This window comes from Schistocerca piceifrons, chromosome X (genome assembly GCF_021461385.2).
Source record: "Schistocerca piceifrons isolate TAMUIC-IGC-003096 chromosome X, iqSchPice1.1, whole genome shotgun sequence".
NCBI classification, from domain to species: Eukaryota; Metazoa; Arthropoda; class Insecta; order Orthoptera; family Acrididae; genus Schistocerca; species Schistocerca piceifrons.
In genome coordinates this window covers 588,441,862-588,463,423 of record NC_060149.1, presented here as the reverse complement: position 1 = coordinate 588,463,423, position 21,562 = coordinate 588,441,862, and the positions used below count along the sequence as shown (strand labels likewise).

At 40.0% G+C, this 21,562-nt stretch overlaps 1 protein-coding gene across 3 annotated transcripts in view; it reads left to right on the top strand.

Moving 5' to 3' along the window:
* Positions 1-882: 882 nt before the first annotated feature.
* The window catches only part of LOC124721952 (exopolyphosphatase PRUNE1-like), a 146,179-nt gene continuing 125,499 nt past the window's right edge, over positions 883-21,562 (top strand). For 2 of the 3 annotated variants that reach the window (XM_047247117.1, XM_047247116.1), the window contains exons 1-2: positions 883-989; positions 11,920-12,161. In XM_047247117.1, coding sequence (XP_047103073.1) covers positions 960-989; positions 11,920-12,161 — 272 coding nt within the window. In that variant the 5' untranslated portion in view covers positions 883-959. Of the gene's footprint in view, positions 990-2,381; positions 2,462-11,919; positions 12,162-21,562 lie in introns of those variants that run through there. The other variant, XM_047247118.1, reaches the window with a different exon arrangement.

The following is a 21,562-nucleotide window of genomic DNA, read 5'->3' as shown; positions in this document are numbered from 1 at the left end:
TCCAAGTCCTTTGCTGTCTCTGACAGAATTACAATGTCATCGGCGAACCTAAAAGTTTTTATTTCTTCTCCATAAACTGTAATATAGGTCTTTTCTATTCCTTGCTGTTAGAGTCTCAAACACAGCTGGGTGACTGATTGAATCGAATGCCTTTTCGAAATTTATGAAGGGAAGACAAAGAGGTAGATGGTGCTCATTTGTTCTACTAACAGTTTTGGTGCAGAGTGAGGATATGATCGGTTGTACTGAACCCAAGTTGGAAGCTTGCTTACTCAATGGATTGGGCCAGATTAAGTGTAGTGCTCTATCTCGTAATCAAAATTCTAGTAAAAACTTTGTACAGTAGGGACAGGAGGCTGAGAGTTCTTTATATCTTTTGTTCTTCCTTTCTTGGGTACTATGATTGCTATGTTTGACTTCTGAGGGAAGTATTTCTGGTATTTGAGAAACCGAGGCGTCCAGTCATCTAGCATTAAGATATCATTATGAACTTTACTGTGCAGGTTATCATAAAAATTTTCAATATACTCCAATATTTCTCTCTTATCTGTAAGTCGCCCTTGGACTGTGTCTAACGCTATTAGCTGATTCATTCAGTGATAAGCTTCCGCTTGGCTGTCTTTAAACTAGACTTATGTTCGAGACTTGCTTTTAGCATATCATAAAAATGAAATAAACTGTAATGGCACTGAATTTTTTTCTACACGGCAGATAGCGGGCGAACAGTATATTGGAACTTGTGTAGTGGGCACATACCAAATTTACAATATGCACCGACTTTTGCGTATATGTCTGCGCAGGTAGATCGTTATGAGTTTACGAATCGAGTGAGTCTGATGTCTTTGATAGGAAATGCCTTGCAACTAACTAAGCTAACACTAACAAGAATTTTGGCGGTAACTTGGATGTAGACGACGTTTGCGTTTTGCATACATATTTATGTACACACAGTAGAAAAAATGGAATGGCAGTACCTAAAAAACGCGGCAGTAAGCTCTTACATTAGATAAATATTTTATTTAAATCATAAGCATTCCAAATAGTGCAGCTTTTTTCGTACATCGTCGTAACCTGAAGTGCTAGTTGGAAGAATTGTATTCATTTATTTTTCTGATTTAGTATATTATGTCTGTGTATTGTTTCATACAATATTACCTATGTAAGGTGCGACAATCCTATATCATTTTATGATACTGAGACACAAGGATGCTAAATAAATAAAAAATACCTGGTTCTGAATAAGAAGAGTGGTGAGCAGATTTGGCTATATCCGATAGTGAACATTATCTGTACGAGTTTTTATTTATCTTAATTATAGAGTATCATTTCATTATGTTTTGGAAACAATTGCTTTTGTTTCTCTGTTGCTTCTGAAAGTGCAGTTCGAGAAATATGTGTAACAAAATAAATCACTGAATAGGCGATAGAAAATAAGAATTTTGGATGTATTACTTGTTAGCGTTGGAGCAATTTAACGTATGAGCGAAATCTTTCCGTATTATTGGTATCTATGAAATAAAATTTTATGTAATTCAGTTGTAGTAAACGAGCATAGCGCGTCGTGCGTTTAACGTTATTGTTGATCACTTGTTAACCTGTCAGAATTTCAGATTGTGATATGCCTACGTAAAGTTAAATTTAGTGGGGTCAAGGGAAGCGTCTCATACCACCGATCTGCTTTGACCCGTGAAGTAAATGCGTTGTGTGACGTCATTGTGGCGCGGTGTGTTTGAAATGGGTCGTATTTCGTAGGTGTTGGGGTGGATGTTCGTGACTTTGAGGCACAAAGCTACAAGTCGTAAATGATACAATTTACATTTTTCAGACATGTCTGGCTCCATTTAAACATTTACGTACGTAGCACAAACTAGCGTAATAACGTCAGTAATCTTTGAAATATAAGTTTGACTATATCAGAAGTGGTGACTCGAACATGGCACACCGTTCTGATTAGTAAAAGTTGCAATAAAATACCAGAGGTGTTACGTTCATTGTATTGACAGTTTTTACCTTGCTGCTGAATTGATTGAAGTGGCTGCGCATTGCTGATTATGTGAAAGTGAACATCACTGACCCTACGGTTGACAGAACGCCCCTGTAGGACTGGAATTGTGTTTATATTGTCTTAGATGTACATAAAAAATCTTCAAGGAACTTAAGATACCGGTTTATAATGTCACATAAATAAATTTCTAAAATTTTCTCGTACTATGGTATTGTTTTCTGCATAATTAACATTATAATTATTTAGTGTGATGATAATTTTTTCTTTTGTCATTTGGCAAGGCTTTGAAAAAAAAATAGAAAATTATATTTTGCAATCCATTACATATACACACTGAAAAGGCAACATCACTGCATTAGAAGATATAAGATTATATGACAACACTGCTTCTTGTTGGGAGTCACAAGGTTCTTTTAATCAAAGTGTTTAGGCGTCAAATCATCCACTCAGATAAAAGTAAGTTGCTTCTGCTAATGATATAAAACATCTAATTAGGTACATAGCACTTGCCACTCCTCCACCCTTTGCAAACTTCATTGTTGACACATAATATATGTTTATAATATACACCCAAATTCTATTGTGTGCACATATTTTTGGTATTTACATTGCAGTTTATTATTGACAGCAAAAATGTGTTAAATATTTAAGTGGATGTAGAACCCATGCTAAGCCATATATGAAATTATTACCACAATTTTTTTTACTACTCGGCACCACGTTTTTTCCTTCCAACCTAACCTAGACCTTGAGCTATATCACAAGGAAGTTTGGGTCTAACATCCCGTTGATATCGAGGTTATTGGAGATGGAGAAAAAGCTCTGATTCTCTTGAAGATGGAGAAGGAAATCAGTGTGCTCTTTCGAAGGAAACATCCTGACATTTGCCTGGAGCAAATTAGGAAAATCACAGTAAACTTAAATCTGGCTGGCCGGATGTGATTTTGAACTGCTGTCCTCCCGAATGAGAGTCCAGTGTGCTAACCACTGCACTGCCTCACTTGGTGGCTATGCTACAGGTCATTTTGTCACTACAGGCAACGTTTTGAAGAGGAGGAGGATGTGGTGTGGGGAGGTGTGGGCAACATTATCACACACTAATGCAAAATCTTGTTGGTGTAAATATCCATTTAGTTGACACGCTACACTTAAAAGTGTTACTATAACTGAACACAATAAGGTGTGATGAACATCTGTGAATAAATTGCTGTTGCACACTCGTAAGTGCTGTGACAATCATGTGACAAAATGATGTAGCTAAAAGTCAGACTTTTGTTTCTACATTTATTTCTTGAGAACAATTGTCAAAATAGTTAAATAGGGGGGAAAAACTGTTTCTTAGCGGGTTTAGTTTCCCGAGCACTTTTTCTGGCTCAACTGAAGCTACCCATAGTGGATCTTGGCTTCGTCCTGTGCTGTAAGGTTTATGTGGCATGTTACACCCTACATATGCAAATGGGAAGAGAGCAGAACACTGACAGTATTATTTTTGGGATGCACATTATGGTGACAGACTGATCTGTAGTGTAGCCCATTGTATAGATCAGGTTGAAAAGTGACAGTTTGGTTTGCCCGTTGGTGAAGCTAACAAAAGTGAGAACTAAATCTTAGTTGTGTTGATATGCTGATCTGCAGTGCAGTCTGAGACCAAGATTAGATTGAAAGGTGGCAGTTTGGATCAGAGTCAGTGAAACAGTGTTGAAGACTTCAGTTAATCCCTTTTTCTAATGTTCTACAATATAGAGTGTACTAACAACCTATTACATTTTTCAGTTGTCAGTGATGCTTCGTTGTTTGAAGATGATGCTACATTTCCTAAATATATCATAGAAAGCACATGAAAGATTTGACACTGACCTCTCAATAGTGTCAAACAATTTTGGCATTCTTTTAGAATTGAACTGAGTGAAGTGGTGCAGTGGTTAGCACACTGGACTCACATTTGGAAGGCCAATGGTTAGAACCTGCATGTGGCCATTCGGATTTAGGTTTTCTGTGATTTCCCTAAATCGCTTCAGGCAAATGACGGGATGGTTCCTTTGAAAGGGTACAGCCGATTTCCTTCCCAATCCTTCCCTAATCCAAGCTTATGCTCTGTCTCTAATGACCTCATTTTCGACAGGACGCTAAACACTGATCTCCTCCTCCTCCTCCTCCTCCTCCTTTCAGAATTGAACTTCCGAGCAGCTCTACAGTTAACATATTTGTCATTTTATGTATTCATCAATTTCTGTCTGACTGAAGATTGTGGTGCACAGTGTAGTGCTCAGGGACTACATGCAAACACCTCTCCCATGGCAAGCCAACTTCTGGTGATGAAACTTCTGGGAATTGTTTGACTGGCAATAGTTTACCTTGAGGGTCTAGGTTAAATTAAAAGGTTTGCTGTACTTTATTCTGTTCTTACAGCAATTTTTAATTCAAATACTCTAATCCATTTTATACAGAAGAAATAATTTTCAGTGCTACTGAAACACAAGTAACATTTTTGACAGTTGACAACAGAACAGTGTGGCTAACACTTTACAGATACTTTTTAGCCATGTTTACGTATACAACAACAAAAAATTGCTCAGACTGGACCAGTAAATTACACAGAATTACAAAATTCCTCTTACATTTTGAACACACTATATATAACCTGATCCAAGTTCCATTGGGTCATTTTTATTGTTTCACATGTTTATGTTCAACTGAGGAATGCAACTGAACTTATTTAGCTGATGTGTTTGCTTTCTTCTTCTTTTTCTCCCCACAAAATCACATCCATTCTTCTGTTGACATTTGTCTGGTCCCACTTCTGAGTGTGTGTTTCTTGACAAATGTCTTGGATGCAGATCTGTTGTGTTACATGTCATCTGTGATGCCAGTTATTTTGGACGCAAATCTGTTGTGTTACATGTCATTTGTGATGCCAGTTATTTGACGAACTTTTTCAGTTTCAAGCAACCAGTAGTTCTTAACTGTCACTGAGATGACAAGATAGAAATAATTTGGTCAGCCTGTCATCATCCATTCAAAGGATGTGGCTATAGAACTTCCTGAAAGTGTCGGAGACTGCCACAGTTTGTTGACATAAAGATCTCTTTCTCACCTCATATCCAGATATGCAGACTGAGGCATAAATTTTCCATACAGTTGTTCTTTCGTGCATTTCTGTGTCTTGAGTTACTGAACTGCCTCTAATAATCAAGGTTTCCAATGCGTTTAATGCTTGTGGTCTGATTTCTGTGTTGTTGCACCTTACAAGAGATGTGTACACCCACCCGCAGATCACCAAGTCAATCTTTGTCTAGATAAGTTGTGCAGTGTCTCTAATATGTCTGACGATCATGTCACTTAGCTCTTTTCAGTTCTGAGTGCACAGTCAGCATAGAAAGGTGTATAGAACGATAGTGCCTCCCACCAAGTGAGACGTGCATGCTGTCGTTATATTTCTTCATGCTGAGACATTCCTGTTTTCATGCAGCTCATATGGTGTAACAGTCATGCATGGCGGGAATATGTGACAACGGTGCACGACTTTGAAGTAGGATGTGCAAACATTCATCATGAGGCCTGTCAGGGAAGGAAGTGAGTGTCAACCGATGAACTCCTTCAGCGAGGGGATCAGGCAATTCCAGAAAATCGTCTGTGAAGAGCAATTCAGAACAAGCGAAGAGGAATGTTGTCATCAGGCATTGTTTTTTTTCCTGGCAATGCTCAGCTGCACATTGCAGCTTCAACAAAGGTGCTCCTGCAGCGTTTTCGATGGGAAGTGTTTGATAACCCACCATACACCCCAGAGTTGGATTCGTCCAATTTTCATCTGTTTGCTCACATGAACTGCTTGCTATGAGGACAGCATTTTGGCACATATATTGAGCTACAGACCAGAACAGAGAATCAGTGACTCGATAGAGAAATAGCTGGAAGCTGTAGTTAAATGTTGCAAATAAAGTATTTTTTATTTTCTCTGTGGTTTCCATTTCACACCATTTAAACCTTAAAAGAAGTAGCTCTTGTAAAATAGTGCAAACTAACAGAACTTTCACAGAAATATAGGAGTTTGGGACATGAATGTTCTTGTTATTAACAACTTAAAACATATTAAAAACTTGAAAATATCTTAGTGCTGCAGGATAACAGTGGTTATGATCAGTGATATAAATGTAAGTATAGAACACACTGCGTGTATAAAAAAAGTGCCCTTCTGCATTCATTCTCTGCATCAACTCGCAACCTAGCTATCAACTTCCAATTTAACTGAGAATTCAGGCTATGATACAGTTCAGTCTGTCACCACACCCCTGCACAAAAAATTTCTATACATGCATAGCATCATTCTTCTCAGTGGATTACCACCTCTGCCTGACCTACAGTGATGTACAAAAATACGTAAACACCACAAATACAATATATTACCACGCCTATTACAGTGTAGGAAAACCATTGACATTGAAAACTGCTTTCCATCATCTCAGAATGGATAAATACAGATCCTTTATGGGTTTCAAGGGACTGTTACACCATTCTCCTGCAAACTAGTGGCAAGTTCAAGTAACGATGGAGGTAGATGGTGATAACACACCCTTCTCTACAAAGTAGACCGCAAAGGCTCAATAATTTGAGAGCTGGAGACTGTGGTGGCCAGGGGAGAAGCAACAATTCATCCTCATGCTCTCAAAACCAGTCTTGGATGATGTGAGCTGTTTGAACAGGGGTCTTGTCGTTTTGGAGAACAAACATTGTAGAATGTGATGAACCTGATCTGCTAAAATGTTCACATAATCCTTTGCAGTAATCTGTATTCATAGGGCTCATGAAATATTGCAGTATGGCTATGGCTGCCAAAATCGTCACCGTTCTCCCCTCCCCCCAATAAAAATCTTTCACTCTTGGGATGTAAACTTGGCCAGAAATTGGTAACAGTGTGAAATGAGTCGCATCAGTACAGGGTCGTCATAGTAATTAATGGATTTGATATGGTTGATTCTAAGGGTGGCGGGTGCCTTTCCTGTCGCAACATTGTTACTCCCTGGGATGGAGTGTGTGTACCCCAACTGTCTATTCATGTAACAGCATGTGAAAGTTTTCAGAATTTGTGAAATCATCTAACTGCAGTGGCACTTTGGTTTTCACATATTGTCTAAAAACCTCATCCAGGAGGACTGGTACATCAATCCTTGTCAATCCGCCAGGCCCGTTTGTTCCAGAGTTAGCACATTACCCTGTCCCAGAAGCGGTGCTTTAACACACATGGCTATCTGAGCAAATGTTAACTCTTATTTGCACTGGTTTTGCAGTATCGATAGGAAGCAGTCGTCCCCTATTCATAGAGTGGACCAAATGACATTCTTCCTATTCTGTATAGTCCGGGTTTTATGATCTCAGCACCGTGTTTTCCTGTTATGGGCATTTGCATCACTGATGAGTGGTTTTATAATTCCAGCTCTCATTGCAGTTCCCTGCTTATGGAGCTCCCTTCATGTTGTTTTACTGCTGGCAGGATTTATGAGTGCAACATTCAGTTCTGCTGTGACTTTTGCAGCTGTCACCCTGTTATTTTTTGTCAGAATCATCTTCAATTATTGTCCATTATTATCACTCAGCACACACGTTCGTCTGTGGTTTGACTTAGTGGATGACAAATTTCTTGGTTACTGAAGTACCCACCTTATGAGTATCAACAATTCATGTATGTTTAAATGCACTTAGCTCCAGCATCATGATCTAAGAACTGTACAGAAGAGTGTTCTGACCATGACTTGACACTGGCATTGTATTGAAGACATTCCACGTATGTCATTCATGGTGAAATATGAGTGTGCCAGAAAGTAATGCCTACAGATTTTTTATGTGATAACCCTTAAGGTTTTTTTATATAAAACAAACTTTTTATTGATATTGAGAACAGAATAAAAAATTTGAAGGCTTTACTTTTTACCATGCTCTTGTACAACAGTGCAACCTCCAGGCTTGGCTAACAAGTACATTTATGTTCAAGAATGCATTTCTTGCAGTGTTACCATATTTTTGTACAGTCACTGTAGTATAGTAAACAACATGATGAATACCAACATTCACAAATAATGAGCAGCATATTACAAAAAAACATGCAACATCTACAACTGGAACATACAAACGAAAACATACTGGCCACTGCTACACTATGTGATCAAAACTATCCGGACACCCCAAAAACATAAGTTTTTCATATTAGGTGCATTGTGCTGCCACCTAATGCCAGGTACTCCATATCAGCGACCTGAGTAGTCATTAGACATCATGAGAGAGCAGAATGGGGCGCTCCACGGAGCTCAGGGACTTATAACGTGGTCAGGTGATTGGGTGTTACTTGTGTCATACGTCTGTATGCGAAATTTCCACACTCCTAAACATCCCTAGGTCAACTGTTTCCAATGTGATAGTGAAGTGGAAACGTGAAGGGTACAGGCCGACCTCATCTGTTGACTGACAGAGACCGCCAACATTCTGAGGGAAGAAGATGGACCAGTATCCACCTGACAGGGGATTGAAACCAGCCACATGTAGCATTAATAACAATTCGACAGGTTTACCAGTTTATGGATGAGACAGTATTTCTATACAGTACACTACTTCATGGAACATTGACGGGATCCATCAAACGCGGAAATTGTAGAACGAGACCCCACATTGTGCGTATGCTACTGTGTGATGGGCAACTGATACACACTATTAATGTGGCCTTTAATTCCACATGAAAAAAAGGTAGCTGATAAATGTGGGCAGCGGGAGAGAGAGTGCCGGGCAAGCGAATAAATGACACTGATTGAAGTTCTGTTTGGATGGAGAACTCTGAAAATTCTTGGAAACTGAACTGTGAGAGAGAAAGAATGTTTGGAAATGCGCGAAATCTCGCTGCACCGTTTGTATGCGCCTAGCCTGTTGTGCTGAGGAGAAGCACAGTGGTGCAGCATAGCATGTTTACATGAGTGGTCTGACGACACATTAGATTTCCTGTGCTTATGGGAAGTGTTTACTGCCATACCTGTGGTGACGGCAGACATTGCTGACTGAGCATCCCACTGGTTGTCTGTTCCCTGTGTAAATTCGAAAGCCTAGGCTTTTTTAAATACCTTGTACAGGGAAGTATCTATAAGCCATAAAGCCTATGCACGCACTTGCTTATTGGGTTAATCTTGGAGGAATCATTCAGTCAGCATAAGATGTGCGACATTTTCTTCTGAGCACACAAAAGCAGAACTAAGACCCCAGAGGTCAGTGATAGTCTTTACAGGATTCTGACTGCTGTTTACCTGTAAAATTCCTGTCTAGCATACACTACATGGAATTGACACTCACAATGATCTGACAAAGGTTACAAAGCTCAGCAAAAGATAATCAATCGGTCTTTTTCATGTGTGTGTGTGTGTGTGTGTGTGTGTGTGTGTGTGGGAGGGGGGGGGGACAACTAATGGTGAAACCCCAACACACTATGTGAAGACCATGAAAAAAAATGGTCATTTTCAATCTGAATTGGTTAACTTAACCAGTGAAGTGATAGTTGAGGTGCTGTAATTATGTTTCCCAGTCATCAACGCTATCCAGAAATGAAGGAAGCAGTGTCTTTGGTGAGGGCAACCTTGTTACTTGCTGGTGTAGTAAGGTCAACTGCTGTTGCTGTTGGTAGGTGCTTCATAAATTCCGGGTCCATATTGCCTAATATATCAATGCACTCCAAATTTAAAAATACTCGTCACTACTGTTGAAATCTGCAGTTATGAGCACAATTTATTGGGTGAAATTCCCTGATATGGTGGAGGCACACAGTTAATACAATCACATGTAAGTTCAGAACTACGTAAATAGAAAGTAACGGGCCATGCATAATCCGGAGTCAAAGCCAATATAGTCCCCTGACAGTGACCAGTCAAGTGAAAGTTTCATCAAGTGAGCACATGAGAGAATGAGTTCTCAGAGCTGTGGGGCACGGTTATAGCTGGTTGGAGGTCGCAGGGCTCCACCGGATGATGCAGTGTGCGCTCCAGTGCGGCTTCTTCCCATAGCATTGCTTGTGGTGACAACTTGCATGTCGCGGTGCCACTGGTGGTGAGGGCTGCAAATAAAGGTCGATCTCCAACAGCTTTGATTGCTCCATGTTGCTGAGGGAACCAGTTAAAACATTTATGCTATGAGGCAGACAGCTAGGATGCTACTAACCAGATCCTCTGAAGTTTCTACTGGGATTTCATACTTATGACTTCACAGAACCCCATAGGAATGAAACCCAATGATCTTGTTGTCTGTGGCACAGAATCTCCCATTCTAATCAAACAATGAGAGCATCATAAACTTCTTGTCAGATTAAAATTGTGTGCCAGACTGGGACTCGAACCCTGAACCTGTAACCTTTGCCTTTCATGGCAAACCTCTGAGGGTGGGTTGTGAGTTGTGCTTGGGTATCTCAGCCGGTCGAGTACTTAATGTGAAAGACAAAGGTCCCACATTTGAGACCCAGTCCAACACGCCAGTTTAATCTGTCTCAAGTTTCAAATAAGCTGCGCCACAGCTTTAAATGCTTGTCGGCAAGTTCCTGTAATGAGTAATGCGCTTAGCTTGTCAATCAGTCATGAACTGTAAATACTGTTAAACTTCACTATAGACACATCAAAAACTTATTTTTCCTCCCTTTCCCGAAGTATCGTGACCAACATTGCTGTAGCAGGCACATGTTTGTTATGACACATACATTTTTAAATTGTGCCTCACATTCAGTGCTCATTGAAGACCTTGTAACGTCTGAAATATTAATTTCCAACCATTGTTTCTTTATTTCAAAGTATTTGTGTTTAAGGTGCTATACCATGCATAAAATTTTGAATCTACAGGTTCTACTATGGACCCATCATGTTCAGAATACTTAACATATGTTGGCAAAAACATGCCCACAACATTGCAGTACAAGCATGTAACAAGTTCACTTGTTATTTAGATCAAAACTGAGTGGGAACTCCATTGCTTTCTATTGACATGACCAGCTATCTGTTCATATCAAACTGTTAACTCTGTATTATACTGGAAAGTCTTAGATGGAATACAGATGGAAGGAAAGACGATAACCATTCATCCTTTAGCATATGCATTGAGTGGTAGACAGGGAGTTGAATGTATGTGGCAGCAATTCTTGTGAAATAATGGGCCTTCTTGATTCAACTATTGACATTGTGAAAGAGGGGGTAGTGGCTCACCTGATATACAGTTATCTTTCACTCTTTTTTATAGTCCATTCACAGTGTTCTCATTTGTACTGTGTTCTTAAATGAAGCCCATTGGCCAGCATGGGAGCATACATATTAGATGTTTTCTGTAGACCCTTATTTGTATCAATGTCCAATATAGGCTGTGCCTGACTACCACAGAAATATATTATACTGTCAGTAGTACCATTAGCAACTAGCAATGTTCCTTAACAGTGAGATGTGGATGTGACATGTCTTCTTGCCTGTGGATACTTTCACAGTCTTCTATCAGCTGATATTAATAATGATTGAATGATCGCGTGGTCATTGCCATTTTGAAAGTATGTTTCTAGCTGCTGTGCCATTTCAATCAGAACTGTGTCAGAATCACTTTATCACTAGCCATCTTCATTCTCATACAATACCTGTTCACTTTTCATTGACACACATACTCATATACAAAAGTTGAATCAGAAGCTTGTATCTAATATCCTGTTGCCCATGTGAAAATGAATTGAAAAACTTACATAATACAAAATGAGATCTTTTGGTTATTTTATATAAAATGTATGGGGACTGCACACCTCTCTCTCTCTCTCTCTCTCTCTCTCTCTGTCTCTCCCCCCTCCCAACCTTATTGCCATTTCCATTATTAGTAAATGCTATCATTAAGTGCTACAGTCATTAAATATACCTGTTTCTTTGTTCCAGCATGAAAACTTTGAGATGAATGAGGAAGTAACTATAGTTCTGGGCAATGAAACTTGTGATGTTGATTCTGCAGTGTGCTCACTAGTGTATGCGTATATAAGACAGGGCCTTAGTGCTGTGTTGCAAGAAACCAAACACTATATACCTGTGCTTAATATAAATGAAGAAGATAAAGTACTCAAAGCTGAAGTATTCTATTTTCTTGAAAAATATGGTGTACCAGTTGACTGCTTACAATTTAGGTAAGTACTAAATATTTAAGAAAATGGCACAGTTGTGTCTTTTTGTGTGATCTCTTTTTATTAGCTACCTTCCACGGCCTATTTTTCTGGCCACATTATGATGGGTCTTTTAAATGAGCATGTTTCATGGAGTGTCGTGCCTTGTGGTACTGATATGTTGTTAATATTACGTATCTCAGCTATGCATTACTGGGAAAAATGTAAATATTTCACCTAAACACACCTGAAGTTATCTTCTGAAACATGTAGTGTGGGGAAAATTCAGTTCACTGGCAAAGGTCAAACATTTTGTTACTGCATATTTAATGTATGTTGGCAAAAATGTACATACAGTGTTGTAATACAAGAAGATAACAAGTTCCATGATGGAGAAGTATTTTTTTATGTTTTGGAATTAAAGTAAACTCACGATTATCCGCAGTAATTGGGGACCTAAAGACCATGGATAATCAAATTCAACAGATAATGCGAAGTTAAAGTACACCATAATATATTAGGGTTGTTTGAAAATAAAAATTAATTACATTATCGTAATTAAATTCGTTAATGTTTATAATAATTTCTACTTTAATCATTATAGTATATGTGAAAATTCGGTACTTACAATGAATACTGTACAATCCTATTTCACATTGCCTTACACTACTTTGAAACAAAATATAGTTCAGGTCTTGAAGTGTTGAAGCAGTACATTGTTTGCTACACTCTTGTAGTAATGTGAGATTACTGCTCACTCACAACAACTCCTGGGTTAAAGGAAAATTTTCAGCAGCAAAATAGTGGGAGAAATAGGCCAGGATAATCTGCAAAGTGTATAATCCACCCACGGATAATTGAGGGTTTACTGTAATAGGTGTACAATTGCATAGTCAGTATTTTTGTTTTATATTCTAGTACCCTACAATAATGGCAAGTCATGCTTGGAAAACAGAGTGAAGATGATACTGTTAATGTTTGCAGCCGTTTCTCCTCAGCTGTTACTTCAATTATGCTTTATCATATAGATAAGAAAAATTCCATCTTTTGGAAATAAATATTTTATTTAATAGGAAGGTCAGCTTTGGCCGTAATATTGATAAAACATCAATATTATGGCCAACGCTGACCTCCCTTTTAGTTTAACATATATGGTTGTTGTGCACACAGCACTCCATGGAGTCGCCAATCAATGTTTTATTTGTGTCCCAATGCACATATCCATTGTATACTGCACAAGCTGTAAGGCATACAGCAGACTGCCACAGCCTGTGAGCCATACCACGTGCAATATGCAACACTATAGGGTATATGCAGAGGAATGTTTGAATGTGACCTGTCCATTGCAATACTGTACTGTATGTTTCTAGTACCTACATATAGAACAACAACAACAACAAATGTGCGCGCGCGCGCGCGCGCGCACACACACACACACACACACACACACACACACACACAGGGAGAGAGAGAGAGAGAGAGAGAAAGAGAAAGAGAGAGATCGACTAACTGACCGACAACTAACCTACCAACTAACTGACCGGTGACTGACCGACCTAGTCAAGCTAGTAGTTGAAATGCTGTTCTGGCATCGTGAATTAGATTTTCTGTGGTTCTTGTGACTCAGTATAGCTGAATATCGAGATGACTACTTCAGCAAGAATGTGAGTAATTGCATTCCAATCTTATCCATGTTAATCTGTTCCTCGTATTGCAGTCGTATTCCTGTTGACAAAAATGGGAAGAAAAGTGGTGATGCTTATACTTGTGACTACGTTTGTTACGTCTAGTGTGTGGTAATTAGCATACATGAGAAGTAGTAAGGAGCATCATCATCATCATCATCATCATCATCATCATCATCATCTATTTGCCCCATTAAATGGTTTGCCCACTCCAAGCACTGAACTCAGGTATGTCTGTAACTTCTTCTTTAGTGAGCAACAGTCTTGGGCAAATTTCAGCCAGTTAACTCTAACAATCTTCCACAGGTCTGGGTCCATTGGTGATCATTTCTTCTGGCAACATGGCTGGCCCATTGCCATTTCTCCCCCATTGCCATTTCTTAATGGCTGTTCTCTTCAGTATGTCTTTGACATCAGTAACTGAGCTGATGCCATTTTTTGGGTCAATCCCAACATAGAGCTTTTCATGCTTCGCTATGCAGTTATCATTTTCATCCTGTATATTCACAAAGTGTCCAGCTCTCACAGCTGGGAGTCAACAAGGAGAGAGCACATTGAACAAAAACTATCAGTTTTACTGCCATATTTGACCTTAAAGATAACTGAATGTCACCTAAATGCTTGACAGAGCAGTTTGTTGTATACAAAGATTCTTGGTCTTATGTCTGTGAGCATATTTACAAGCTGTCCAAGGTAAATGTATTCTGTGACAGTCTCCACTTATGAAACTATATTTCATATTTACTCCTGCTCTTTTTTAAATGGAGAGACATGCTTTTTCACTGGATCCTATATACACACACTTTGTCTTTTGTGTTATATTTTACTCAGCATGTAATGTGCATTGTACAAAATATTATTTACACCATTAGCACAGTGTATCAATATGAAATTTTATGGTACTTTCTGTTGCGGGTGTCGATGGTCGAACCAGGGACTGCAGATGGCCGAGCTGAAGCTGGGCCCCATTGTGCCATTTCTTCTCAGGAGGCTGAGCAAGTTCAATAGCGTCAAGGGGCAGTGCAGAGTGATATAGTGGTATTCGGAAGCATTGCTTTATTCACATAATTTACAGTACTTCGATGGGTGCAGCGTAGTGTCAGCGTGTCGCCCGCAGCACTTTTCCACAAGTCCAGCCGGCTCAGCAACGCCTGGTATGCTGTGACGCCGCTGCTCTGTCATCAAGGCCGCTCAGCTGGGAGTCTGCCACGCTCTGCCTGGTTGCTGCCCGCCGATTCGTCGCGTCTTACATCACATAGCTGCCCACGATTCAGGAGACTGTTACAGTCCCTGGTCCCCAGTGCCCTCCACCCCGTTTAGCCTGCTCTGTCCGATCATGGGTCGAAGGTGGTTGTACAGGTCACCCGGGGCCTTCAGGCCGCTGCTGTTCCCAGGACAGGTCTGGAGCCTCGTGGATGCTGTGCCGCAACTTGCCGCTAGTGGTGCTTGCCGGATGGCAACATACGCTGCCGTCCCTGGCGCCGCTGCAGCGCTGACGGCCTCCCCCCCCCCCCCCCAGTATATGTCTCGCCCGGACTCTGGTATGCCAGGAGGGAAGTGAACGTGGCCTGTCCTGGACCCGCTGCAGACTGCTGTCTGTCACTGCCCTCCTTTAGGCAGATCATGCTGTCTCCCAGTACCTGGCTGCCATTCCGTCCTGCCTGGTGTTGTGTCCCTGGAGGTGGAATACAGCCCAAACAAGTACATAGAAACAAGGTATAGGTTTACACAGAATATTTACAACATCTTTGCCAGCCTGGCCCCTATAAGCGTAGACCAGCACGGGTCCTAACCGACTCTCGACTGACCAGGCACACACCCTCTCAAGCTAAAAGCGCCTGACTATTTATCCTCCTTCTCCCCTCACTTCTGACGTAGTGTCAGAGAGAGACAGAAACTATGGCAGGGGTAAATTCCCGTACATCAGCCACTTACACATCGCCACTCCCGACTCTGGCCTACTGCCTCACCTCATAAATCACAATAACGTAAAGCAATGCTGCAGTTCCCTGCCTCGCTGTTGCACCACTCCAAACAAATCATACATGCAATACGCCGCCGCAGCTCTGCGCCATGTTTACTCTGTCTGGCCTACTGGCTGCCGACTATTACCACACAGTGCCGGCAGCCCCAGACCTTATTGCCCAACGGCGCCTTTACTGAATTTTAACAATATTCCCCTTTCCTACAACTAAGACTAATACTAGCGCAGCATTACTGCTGTAACAAATTATGTTCATGTTATCTTGGTTATAGAACCTTTCACTGATTACGTCCTTGTTATGTTGCACCACCATATTGATAGTGGCTTACCGGGGTGCTAGTTTAGTTTTTTACTGCGTTTCATGGATCGTGTTCACATCAACTCACCAAGATGTGAAACATATCAGTTGTTTCACAAATAAGATACATTTACCCTGTGAAAATATGGATACATGCTGTCCATTTATATAACTATTTTGTTATTACTCTTAATTTACAACAAAATTTGATAAATGCAACCCAAACACATACATACAGCTTAGCTCAGAAATTTATCTACAATAGGTTTTTCCAGTTCATGTGCTTGCTGGGTAGTAGCCGGATACTCATAGGCACAGATGGGCAAATAGTTGACGCTCTGGCAGTAAGGCTGTTGGGCCATAGCTTGCGTGACATTTCTGCACCAGCTGAGGCCCACGTGCTGTGTTGGCCAAATGGTTTATGTTTACTCAGTAAGTGTGCAATAGGATCTTTTAGTGGGTAGCCTATGCCAGCTGCACCTGCCGATGACCGAGCTGAGGGGTGGCTCGTGGTGCCTGTGCCCTATGGGGCAACTTTGAGACAACTTTATTCATGGAATAGGAGTTGTGAAGTAATAAGGATTTAAATTTGTTCTTAAAACTTTCATTATCTGCCAGTGTTTTTAATCCTCGAGAGAGGTGATAATATATTTTTATGGTTGCATTCTTTGCAAGAGTAATCTCACACAGAGTAAGATTTGCTGTAAGTTTTTTTCCTGGCTCACGTGATGGCTGCCAAGTAAGCTCTGTTGTCTGCTAGGCTGCTTCCTTGCTGGGAACTCTGCATGTTTTCTTTGATAGACCCAGTGCTATTTTGCTCGTAAAATGCTTTGAGTGCTGCCTGCCGTGGGCAATTGTGAGATGTTTCAACTTCTGACACCACACCTTGAAACCCTGACCAGGATGCTTTCGTCACTATTCACTTTCATCCTGTTGTCTTTCATTGTGTACACATTGTATACAAAACAATGGCACCATAGTGGACCGAGGAAGCAACTGATGCTTTTTGATATGTGTCTACAGGAAGGAACTGTGTCTATACGTAGTAAATAGAACAAAATAATATAATAAACACTATTGCACAGAACCACTCACAAGGACTGCAAATTGTGTGTGCCTCATTCATCCAAACGCTACAAGCAAGGATTGCTACACAAAAATGCTTGGTTTGTGGTGTCAATACAGTGTTGAACACACGAAAGTGAGGTCATCAAAGATGAGTGCCAGTGGGCTGAACGATGTAACTACAAAATCATATATTTTCTAATATGTTATTTTTCAAAATTATAGCACAGCCTTGTGATAATGTTGGACTTAATAGTACTGTGTGATGCATATACAGAAAATAGGTAATATTATAGTGGATTTTCACTTCTGATTATTTTTGGAAATACATAATCTTCAATGACCAATGGATTGAAATGTAGTTTCCCCACCAGAATTTTATTGTGGTTAATATGAACTTACAATTTTGTAGATGTACAAACTAGCTCTGATACTATGATAAATTACTGATCTTGGCAGTCCATTTTCTACCAGTGCCTAGGTGGACAGTCCTTAGCAGTGAACAATGATGAAAGTAAATGGGTAAGTTAGCCAACTATTTACTTAAGGCAAAAACTGAATTTTATAGGCCTTATACACTGTGCATGTCCAATTAAAATTCTGTGGCAAAAAGTTTGAATTAAATTTTAGAAATTTTCATAAAAGCTACCCCTGATTGGGGAACTACTGCTTACATTCTTTACAAAACTTCAGTATACTTAGCTGTTTTATTGCGATGTTAAGCATTTCATTCAGTTATAGTACTGCAATAAATTTCAGTATGTTCTGCAATTTGCACGCAAGCAGTGAGTCTTTGCATTCACAAAGTAGAAAAATGCAGCAGTCTCCGTAACACTTTGTGGAGGAGTGCTGTAGACTGGATTTACATATACTGAATCCAGTGTGCATTGTTAAACAAATTGCAGAACCAGCAACAGTACCAGTAGAACCACCACCACCACCACCTCCTACCCAGCAGACTCCTGATTAGGAGAAACAGGAAGAGGTTTCGTGATTGTTACATGGCTGTAGTCAGACTGATTGCACAAAAAATATATTTGAAACAGGCTCACCAACAAGCTGCTGCCAAATCTGCCATTGACAACCACGTGGATTTCATTGGCTCGATAGCCAGAGAAATAACTGAAACAATAAGATTTCAATTAATGATTGCCATGGTTGAAAAGACAAAAGGCATGAGGATAACTTATAAATATATCATTTGATTTTCCTGTTTTCGATATTGAATTAGTTCAGCAAACCATGCATTTTTGTGTAGCGGTCATTAGTGAATACTGTTTTATTTGTCTCATAACATACAGTTTCTAGCCAGCCGGAGTGGCCGTGCGGTTCTAGGCGCTACAGTCTGGAACCGAGCGACCCCTATGATTGCAGGTTCGAATCCTGCCTCGGGCATGGATGTGTGTGATGTCCTTGGGTTAGTTAGGTTTAATTAGTTCTAAGTTCTAGGTGACTGATGACCTCAGAAGTTAAGTCGCATAGTGCTCAGAGCCATTTGAACCATACAATTTCTAATCATATGATTAGTGTACAGGAGACACATCAAAAAAATGGATAACACAACTTAGGTCTAATTGGTACAAATAATTTTAACATTAATATAAACTTTTATTTTTCTTTTTTCCCTTTTGTGAAGGACAGCTACATTTACACTCAAGACTATATGTAAATTTATCCTGCACAAATGTTCAGTTCATCCTTCATGAACTCCTCAACAGTGTAGTAGCAGCGTTTGACAAGTATATCATAAAGCTTTGTTTTCAGTGTCTCTAGGTTCATACTCAGAACATTCTTTCCTTTTAGCTTGTTATGAATTTTCATTGCCATATACTACATCTACATCCATACTCCACAAGCCACCTGACGGTGTGTGGCAGAGGGTACCTTGAGTACCTCTATCGGTTCTCCCTTCTATTCCAGTCTCGTATTGTTCATGGAAAGAAGGATTGTCGGTATGCTTCTGTGTGGGCTCTAATCTCTCTGATTTTATCCTCATGGTCTCTTCGCGAGATGTACGTAGGAGGGAGCAATATACTGCTTGACTCTTCGGTGAAGGTATGTTCTCGAAACTTTAACAAAAGCCCGTACCGAGCTACTGAGCGTCTCTCCTGCAGAGTCTTCCACTGGAGTTTATCTATCATCTCTGTAACACTTTCGCGATTACTAAATGATCCTGTAACGAAGCGCGCTGCTCTCCGTTGGATCTTCTCTATCTTTTCTATCAACCCTATCTGGTACGGATCCCACACTGCTGAGCAGTATTCAAGCAGTGGGCGAACAAGCGTACTGTAACCTACTTCCTTTGTTTTCAGATTGCATTTCCTTAGGATTCTTCCAATGAATCTCAGTCTGGCATCTGCTTTACCGACAATCAACTTTATATGATCATTCCATTTTAAATCACTCCTAATGCGTACTCCCAGATAATTTATGGAATTAACTGCTTTCAGTTGCTGACCTTCGATTTTGTAGCTAAATGATAACGGATCTATCTTTCTATGTATTCGCAGCACATTACACTTGTCTACATTGAGATTCAATTGCCATTCCCTGCACCATGCGTCAGTTCGTTGCAGATCCTCCTGCATTTCAGTACAATTTTCGATTGTTACAACCAATTGGTACACCACAGCATCATCTGCAAAAAGCCTCAGTGAACTTCCGATGTCATCCACCAGGTCATTTATGTATATTGTGAATAGCAACGGTCCTATGACACTCCCCTGCGGCACACCTGAAATCACTCTTACTTCGGAAGACTTCTCTCCATTGAGAATGACATGCTGCGTTCTGTTATCTAGGAACTCCTCAATCCAATCACACAATTGGTCTGATAGTCCATATACTCTTACTTTGTTCATTAAACGACTGTGGGGAACTGTATCGAACGCCAAGCGGAAGGAGACTGCACATATAGGTTTAGGCAATGAGTGGGAAGCATAAAATTGTCTTTGTTTATCGTGTTATACATGTGATTGAAACAGTTTTTCTCCACTAACTCTAAATTGCTATGTAGAAAGATTATAATATCATAGATGTATAAGGAGGGAACTGTTAATAACTGTTGTTTTTCAAATAGTGGGCGACAGGATATCCTTGGATGGGTAGTACACATGTTCCTTATTATTCTTTTCTGTAACTTTAGTATGCGCAATATATTGCTTGAATTTCCCCGAAATATAATACCATACCTTACAACTGAATGAAAGTAGCTGTGGTATGCATTTTTCCTTGTATTCATGTCTGTTGCATCAGCTAGTATTTGCATAGCAAATGCAAAGCTACATAATTTGTTTAACAGGTAGTCAACATGTTTATTCAAATAGTTCAAATGGCTCTGAGCACTATGGGACTTAACAGCTATGGTCATCAGTCCCCTAGAACTTAGAACTACTTAAACCTAACTAACCTAAGGACATCACACAACATCCAGTCATCATGAGGCAGAGAAAATCCCTGTCCCCGCCGGGAATCGAACCCGGGAACCCAGGCGCCAGAAGCGAGAACGCTACCGCACGACCATGAGCTGCGGACCATGTTTATTCCAATTTAAATTTTTATCTAGGTTTAACCCTAAAAACTTCACAGAATCCACTTCTTCTATATCCTGATTTTTATGAGTTATTTTAATTTCTTGGGGCTTTGACTGTTTTGTTATGAATTGGACTATGTGGGTTTTGGGGATGTTCAATCTTAATCCATTCAGTTGGAACCATGTTTCTAGTTTGTTCATTGTGTTTGTTATGTAGAGAGGGATGTTTTCTGGCTCCTGGTTTTCAATTAATACAGATCTGTCATCTGCAAATAAAATCGATGGAGCATTTATATTGTTCGGTAAATCATTAACATTGAACAAAAACAAAATAGGTCCTAGAATGGAGCCTTGAGGGACGCCTAGGGCTACTGTTTTCCATTTTGAATAGTAATTTGCTGCATTTGATGAGACAATAACTCTTTGTTTCCTATTTAATGAGTATGAAGTAAGCCAATTTAGAACATTACCCTTGATCCCATACTTGTCAAGCTTATAGATGAGCAGTGCATGATTTACAGAGTCAAAGGCTTTTGTGAGATCACAAAGCATTCCTGCAACTTTGGTTGTCTAATGATGCACTGATCTTGTCGATAAATTTGTTAATTGCATCAATAGTACTTTTGCCACGCTGGAAACCAAATTGGTTTCCATAATAATATCATATTTCTCCATAAAATTTCGAATCTGCATAGCAGCAGCATTTTCAAAGATTTTTGATAGGACTGGAAGGAGGGAGATGGGACGATAATTCCCAATATCCTCTCTTGACCCTTTTTGGAGCAATGGCTTTACTTCTGCATACTTCAGCACCTCTGGGAAGCTTCCTTGTTCAAAGGATTGGTTTATTATTTTAGATAG